The sequence below is a fragment of the Pundamilia nyererei genome, unplaced genomic scaffold (genome assembly GCF_000239375.1).
Source record: "Pundamilia nyererei isolate P.nyererei 1_Seehausen unplaced genomic scaffold, PunNye1.0 scaffold00594, whole genome shotgun sequence".
Taxonomy (NCBI): domain Eukaryota; kingdom Metazoa; phylum Chordata; class Actinopteri; order Cichliformes; family Cichlidae; genus Pundamilia; species Pundamilia nyererei.
The window spans coordinates 43,214-50,929 of NW_005187995.1; the positions used below are offsets into that span (position 1 = coordinate 43,214).

Below are 7,716 nucleotides of genomic sequence, written 5' to 3' on the forward strand. Positions count from 1 at the left end.
ACACACACACACACACACACACACACACACACACACACACACGCAGCCTCTGACAAAACATGTAAAATATTCATGCAACACACACTTTGATGCTCCTTGTGCTTATTAAAGCTTTATGCAGTGAACACATCATTTTAAAAAAGTGTGTAATTTACTCACAGTTGACGACAGAAGTGTGTTCATGTGTGTACAGTTTGTCAGATTGTTCAAAACTGTGTCACCTTACAATAACTGCACTTCTAAGTTCAACAGTTCAGATTTAAAAGACCAAAGTAAAAGTCACACAGTCGGAGGGGCTGTTGTTTACTGGGACTAAAATATTTTAACATTTCATACTTTGTGTGTTTGCCTTCATTTTTAATGACATGGTCTCTTTTGGCACACAGGAGGTCAATGTTGCATCATTTCTAGAGTTTTGCTTCCTCCCAGCTGCGTTTTCTTTTTCACTGTCTCAGCTCATAGTCTCTCTATTTTTTGCTTCGTGAGAGGACATGAATTCAAGCTTTCCTGTTGGGTATTGTTATGTTATAACACTCCTTACAGAGAAATCTTAGAAGTTCTGTAGCCGCCGTTAGGCTCTTATGATTTAAATGTAGTTTTTCCCAACATCCTTTGCTCTCGTGAAGCCCTGCATCTTCACACTCCCACATCTGTGCTTTCCTGCCGGGATTATACATTCACTGTGATAATCCTGAGCAAGTTCACACCGAACGTACAGGACGCCGTCTTAGTCTGAAGCAAGCCTTCGTTGTTTCACCACAGTGAGAAAGCAGCGAGCAGGAGGTCGTGTCTGTGGCCGATTTGTGTGAAATCTTTGCATTTTCCAGTTAATTTTTCAGGAAGCAAACATGCTCTGTCATTATCATCAAAAACACAGCGGCCACTTTATTAGGTATACCTTGCTAGTTTCAGGTTGGCCTTCAGAGCTGCTTTAATTCGTCGTGCCACAGATTCAATAAGGTGCTGGAAACATTTCTCCGAGATTTTGATCTGTATTGACATGACGGCATGACGTAGTTGCTGCAGTTTGTTCTTCCACTTAAAGCTGCTCTATTGAACTGTGATGTGGTGACTGGATGTCATTTGAGTGCAGTAAACTCATGTTCAAGAAACCAGTTTGAGATGATTCAAGCTTTGTGACATGACTTGTTGTCCTGCTGGAAGCATCCATCAGAAAATAGGTACACTGTGGTCATAAAGGGGTGGACGTGGACGAGGCAGCCTGTGGTGTTTAAATGATGATCAGTTTGGTCCAAAGGAACCAGATGTTCACAGTCCCTTAAATCAGTTTGAGCTTCAGTAGGTCATCCTGACTCAGTTGCTTCCATGTGATTGGATGATTGGTGACTGATTTGTGTTGAGGAACAGTTGTTATTAATCGCTTTATATCAAGTGATATTCGAGTGTGCACTAAATAGTTCTGTGTACAGGATAGTTATTATACCGTGTATATGTGTCATAGGTGTAATAAAGCGTATAGTTGTGTTTAAACATGACCGCGTTGTTTTATTTGTTCAGGAGTGTGAGGCGAGTCCTCACTGCCGCAGGTTACAGCTCAAAGACCTGCTGGTGTCAGAGATGCAGAGACTCACCAAGTACCCGCTGCTGCTGGACAAAATCGTTAAATACACAGAAGGTGAGGAAAAGCAGATCCAACATAACCCTGACCACAAACTGAGCTGTTGCTAGGAACCATGATCTTATTTTGTTTTGTTGATTTTAGCGGGCTCATCAGATTTGCCCTTGCTCCAGCGAGCGCACGCGTGTTGCCGAGGGATACTGCAGAGCGTCAATGAGGACGTTAGGGAATCGGAGCACCGGCAGCGCCTCAGCGAGTACCAGTGCAGGCTGGATGCTGCTCCTCAGTTCAAGGTGACGGACAAGTTTAAAACTTTATTTTTCTTCTGATTTTTAAATGACAACGATTCATTTTTGATCTGTAAATGTTTCGCTTTGTTCTTGTTTCACGCAGAATGTGGACCTCACCACGAAGAGAATGATCCATGAAGGTCCTCTCACCTGGAAAGTTAACAAAGAAAAGCTGATAGGTGAGCATCGCTGTGGTCATTATGTCTCATCAGTTTAGTTTCAGGCCTTCTAACCACAAATATCTGCATTCCTGTGTCAGAGATCCAAGCGCTGCTGCTGTCAGACTGCCTCGTCCTCCTTCAGAAGGGCCCGGACGACCGCCTACAGCTGCGAAATCATTCCAGCAGATTGGGTGGAGGCGGGGGAGGCAGCGGTGACAGCAAGACTTCTTTCAGCCCTCTAGTGAACCTGGCATCGCTGCTTGTTCGCCCGGTAGCTACAGGTACGCTCGTAGCCTTTTGTTTCTCTGTTTTTGTAATTTTAAAATAATATTTAATTACCTTTTTTTTTACTAATTTTATTTTTTATTTCTGTTTTCTCTAGACAAGAAAGCTCTTTACATCATCAGCACCACAGATATGCAGATCTATGAGCTGGTGGCTGCAACAACATCCAAGAAGGAGACGTAAGCTCGGTTCTTTGATTCATTCACATTTACCTGAGGAAACCTGTGCTGTGCTGCACTCTTCACTTAATTTAAAATGTCTTAACTTCTTCTTGTTAAACAGCTGGAAAGATTTACTGGAAAAGGCCATCTCTGCCGCCGGCGGATCGTCACCTCTGATGAATCACAGCTCGATACCCATGTCGTGAGTAGATTTGATTTGAATCATTTCTTTGATGAAATGTCCTGATTAGACAGTGAAAAAAATTGAACTTTTCTGTCATTTAATTATGTAACTATCACTTATTTGTGTTATTGTCGTATGAGTGGTCATGTTTAAGCAGGAAAAGCTGTCAAACTTTACCAAACTTAAAAGTGCAGAGTTCACATGTTCCAAAACAGTCCGACTGGCAGGATTGGAGTCTTTGGTGGGCTGATTCTGGCCCGCAAGCCTTATGTTTGACATCCTTGTTTTAAACACAATATGATGATCTGTATGTTCTTTTGATCTGTTTATTTTTAATCCAAAAATATGCGTCATACTCTTTATTCTTCCTCCAGGTCCCCGAGTCTCCGCAGTTCTTCCCCCGTCTCGACTGGCAGCAATGCCTACGGAGGTAATGACCACGCCGCGATCGTCGGCCTCAGATCTGTAAACATTCTGCAGATGTTTTAAAAAGCTTTCTCCAACTTCGCTTTCTCCCAGATAACTCGATGACGGAGCAGTCAGACTCCACGGAGACTCATTCCAACAGCGACGAGCCCGCGATCTCCCACAGTACGCCTGTGGACCAATCGGAAGCTTTGCTCAAAGGACAAGGCGTGGCGGAGGCCGCTCTGCAAGACGGTGAGAGCCTCCGAGTATTTTACGTTGGATTCTGTTTCTTCTGATTGTGGAACATAAAAAGTAGAAAAGAAAGAAATCGAACCTTTAAACCCGAATCATCGCTAATCCAAAATTCATCCCTTTTAAAAAATTTTACAGTTGAAACCCTGCGGCAGCTCATATTACAAGATTTCGGAGAGGACTGTTGGAGCCACGATTCAGATGATACACCCACCAATGAGACGGCCGCTGAAAGCAACTCATTCACAGAGAGGCAGCGACCGGAGTCTCTGGAGACGGTCCTCAGCTGCTGCACCGATGAATGGGAGGCGGAGCCAGAAGAGCTGCTGCTTGCAAAAGCACCCAAACCTCAGGTTGTGAGGAAAGGTAAACACAGCCTGGCTGCCGAGCACCCGTTTTTTCATGCTTTTTTTCAGCAGCCGCTCACTCACGATTGCACTAAATTCTCAGATAATTAAACATCTTAAGCTATAATTTGCACCTTTTTCCCCCAATGAGGTGACACGTGGTCACTGTCATCTGCTTATATGACATCTGGGTGTGAATAATGGCCGCCGTCCTTTGCATGTCTTCTCTCTCACGCACTTTATCTTCTCGCTGTTGAGAACGTGACGGCACACTGGTTGCTTTAGTTCAACTCTTCACTCCTTTACACCTTTCAGTGCACTCCTCTTTTGTCACAAGTCTATCCTCTGTGTGCGTAGCTGTGGTTGCGGGTCCTCCTCCTTCTTCTTCTTCTGTCGCTGAAGACATCACTGATGATGTCACCCTCCCCTCCAATCAGTCATCCAAGTCAAGAAGCGAGGCCAAAAAGCAGGGTAATGCTGACCGACCTGGTCCACAGCTGTAGTTTTTTTATAGGTGTAATAAAGAATATAACATCTGATGTTAGCGGTGTTGATTTTACTCTCTGTTCATTCACTAAAACACTTCTTATTTTGTTACACCTCTGCGATTCAGGAAATACCTTCTACCTGGTCATGCCCATAGAACAGGGCGAGAGCGTGACTGAAGATCTCAACGACCCCCCTACACCCACCGCCAGCCACTTCCCTCCACCTGTAGAGGAAATGACGTTGCCACAGACGCAGATGGAAGAAGAGCCGGCAGCCCGCGGCCCGGAGGCCAACCAATCAGAGACTATGCAACTAGAACAGGAAAAAGAAACAGGCCATTTGCAGGCTGCGCAACACACTCACGTAATCAGAAACGTGGATGAGATTTTTCACACGATTGAGGAGCTGATGACCAAGTTGCGCCACCTGAAGGTGAGTTTTGTGGAAAAGATGGCAATAAAAGAGCCGCCGGCGCAAGCTGTTATTCTGTCTGTGCCAACTCCACACCCCCGACCATGTTCAGTGTGTGGTTATTAGACCACAGTAACAGCAGAAGATTAGATATTAAATGCTTTAAGAAACTTTTGAGAAACAAGAATCTGAAGAGAGGGAAAAATGTGCATAATCATCACAGTTAATCTTCAGTCTGTCCAGTAAAGAAACATACATCATTGTGAATAGGTTTCATTTGCTTTGGTGCGAATGAAGGTGATGACAGGACACCTGTCATAGCCTTAGATTGTGTCCGGTGCACAGATAGTGTAGCTCCTCAAAGATCGTTAACTGTGTCTCCCAGCACAGTCTGAAGGGTGCGGAGGAGATGGCAGGAGGTACGCTGTTACATGAGGACGGCTGGTTAGGGTGGAAGGACGTTAGTCCAGGAACATAGGAGCAGCACTCCTGCATAATGACCTCTAGGAGGTCACTCAGGTGGAGCTTTGTGACCAAACTTTAGTCAGACTGTATTGCAGAGACTCAAGGGCCCAACGTCCTTCAACGTCCCAGGATACCCACTGAGTCGGTCGCTTTGCTTGTTGTAAACAGACGGTGCCATCACACAGTTACTTCTATTTTTGCTCACCGTTAAGGCGCAGTAAGCAGCTGCAGTATTCTCCTGAAAGATAGGTGTCGCCACTCACACAGCATCACCACATAAGCACTGTTATAGGAAGAGAAGTCTCATATTTTTGAAACCGTTGCAGCATATCCCTCTGCGCAATCTGACGATCTCTGAGCTGCTTTACTGAGCTGTCGTTTAAACGGTGGTTAAAAACCAACATGATCGTACACTGGTGTCAGTTTTGTCACACAGCCATGCAATAGGGAGAGAACAAAGCATAAAAGCACCATTAGTAGGACCTGTGCTCACAGCCGTGTGCCAGTTAGCATTTGGTGGCCTGTTCTCCTCACAGATGAGAGCAGGTTCACCCTGAACACGTGACAGACGTGAAAGAGTCAGGAGACCCCGTGGAGAACAGTTTGGTCTACCCTTGGATGCTCACAGACTTTCCCTTGCTAGCCAGCGTTCCTTCACAGCTGTTGTGTCTGAGAGGTCAGTGTGGTGACCATCATCAGACATTATGCGGGTATAGTGAGCCTCGTGGTGCAGGACAGTGCCTGCCTCATGTTGGCACAGTGTGCAGGGAGTTGCTGTCATTGTCTGGTACTCGTGTTCCCCAGAACTGAATCCAACTGAGAAACCCTGCTGTCAGTGAACTATACAGCATGTCAGTAAAGAGTTTCAGCTTAAACATTTAGTTGACCAGGATAAAATCTATGATTTAAGTGTTCACTTACTTGTTTATGAGCAGTTGTGAACTTACTTTAAAGCCACATCGATATGATGAGTCGTGTGTAGATAAAAACAAGCTTAGTGATTTATTCATTCAATTTTCTTTACACAAAATGAAATGTGGCACACATCACATACCAGAAATAAGTGTGTTTCCTAAAACTGTTAACTCCTTTGCAGGAGATAGAGAAGGCCCACTATAAGCTTCTGGAAACTCTCAGAGAGTCCTCCATCAGTCAGGAGTCTGAGGACCAGCAGTGTCGCTCGGCAACCGTCTCCAGGACGCCGTCTCTGGATCGTAGCTCAGGAGATGGTGAGCACGCACTGAATTTGCAGCTTGAACTTTTACATATTGTTGGCCGATGATAGCAACTTCTCCTCTTGTGCTACTAATTAATGCTTTCATCCTTCAATCACACCAGGCAAAGAGAGCAGACCTGCCGAGCCCAAAATCCTGTCGACTGGATTCTGATGCGGCTGCATGGTAAATCCATTTGCAGTCGCTCAATCTTGATTGGCAGTCTGACGTAGCTATCCACTTTGGGGTTTCCCCTTAGACCCGGTTCCACTCACCCATCAGCCCCGCGTGCACCAGCCTGTGGCGCAGAACATCAAAAAGCCCGTCACCATTTCTTTGTTTCTGTTGCCCTGATATAACAGGAAGGTGAACTGACTCATCGAGGTTTCTGAGCTCAGTAAGCGCAGAGTCCACGGAAGTTGAGGAATAAATACGAAGGAAAGGAAGAAAAAAGCAGAAGACAAGTTGACTGTGGAAGAGAGAAGTTGGAAAAATTGAAAGTGGAAATGTGAGCAAGTTTGGATATTTGTGAAGGAAAGAAGTGTTCATGTAATGCTTTTGGAGAACTGGTTGAAGGAACAGAGCAGCAAAAATGTTTAAATGTTAATTTAAAGAAGAAGAAAAAAAAATCAGAGGGACCCGTCACCCCAGCACTTTACCCACAACACACCTGTCTGTCATGTACGTCCTCTACAGCGGACAGATCAGGGACTGAAGGATTCAGGCTTCATTTAGGGAGGGTGGGGTGGAGGGCTGAGACTGCCTCCTGATGGGGTCTCCCTCCCCCTCCACCTTCGCTGTTTGCTTTACACCGACTTCACCTGCCACCTCGGCCGAAGGACTGTGTCTATATAATTCAGGTTATTTGCACTGGGTAAGGAAACACACACACACACACACACATAGCCGAACTCTCATTCATCTCCTACACCGACTGTGGAAGAAACTCTTAACTCATTTCGTTCACACGCCTTCTTTGAAGCTACAGGAAGGCTTTCATCAGTGCAACATGTTTCACATTTTTTGTATTTTGGAAACAGTACTACGCTGTTTACTACTGAAAATGCTGGCAGGATTTATTTTCAGCGCCGCTTCAGGGGCGCACAGGGATCTCAGCGGTTCTTACGTGCTCAGCGGATTCATGCAGTTGCTCGACCGTGTACAGCTGTTGGAACGTTTTGGGGAGATTTACAGTATGTTGAGGTGAGACTCAAACCTGGGATGATTCAAACTTAAGAAACTTGAATTTTCACCAAGAACCTGTTGCCAAATAACCAGACTGGCGTCGCCTGTCTACACTTTAGGGTTTAACTGTGCATCCCTCTCTAGTGTTATGTGTAAATGTGTAGTGACCCACCACGGTGAATACTGCGAACCAGCAACTTCTACCCATTTAATATTAAACCCATAAGTAGTGTTTATATCCTCCCAGGCCTACACTAAGCCATGAAAACGACTGCGCTCCACCCC

The 7,716-nt window shown here is 45.2% G+C and overlaps 1 protein-coding gene across 1 annotated transcript in view; it reads left to right on the top strand.

Moving 5' to 3' along the window:
- arhgef11 (Rho guanine nucleotide exchange factor (GEF) 11) overlaps nt 1–6,699 on the top strand; it is a 22,227-nt gene extending 15,528 nt beyond the window's left edge. Inside the window, exons 28-40 of the mRNA XM_013907901.1 lie at nt 1,369–1,636; nt 1,724–1,872; nt 1,973–2,048; nt 2,129–2,311; nt 2,413–2,494; nt 2,598–2,678; nt 3,035–3,090; nt 3,180–3,320; nt 3,459–3,686; nt 4,025–4,138; nt 4,281–4,588; nt 6,129–6,261; nt 6,371–6,699. Of these exons, the coding sequence (XP_013763355.1) occupies nt 1,369–1,636; nt 1,724–1,872; nt 1,973–2,048; nt 2,129–2,311; nt 2,413–2,494; nt 2,598–2,678; nt 3,035–3,090; nt 3,180–3,320; nt 3,459–3,686; nt 4,025–4,138; nt 4,281–4,588; nt 6,129–6,261; nt 6,371–6,420 (1,869 nt within the window). The 3' untranslated portion in view covers nt 6,421–6,699. The remainder of the gene's footprint in view (nt 1–1,368; nt 1,637–1,723; nt 1,873–1,972; nt 2,049–2,128; nt 2,312–2,412; nt 2,495–2,597; nt 2,679–3,034; nt 3,091–3,179; nt 3,321–3,458; nt 3,687–4,024; nt 4,139–4,280; nt 4,589–6,128; nt 6,262–6,370) is intronic.
- The last annotated feature ends 1,017 nt before the right edge of the window (nt 6,700–7,716 follow it).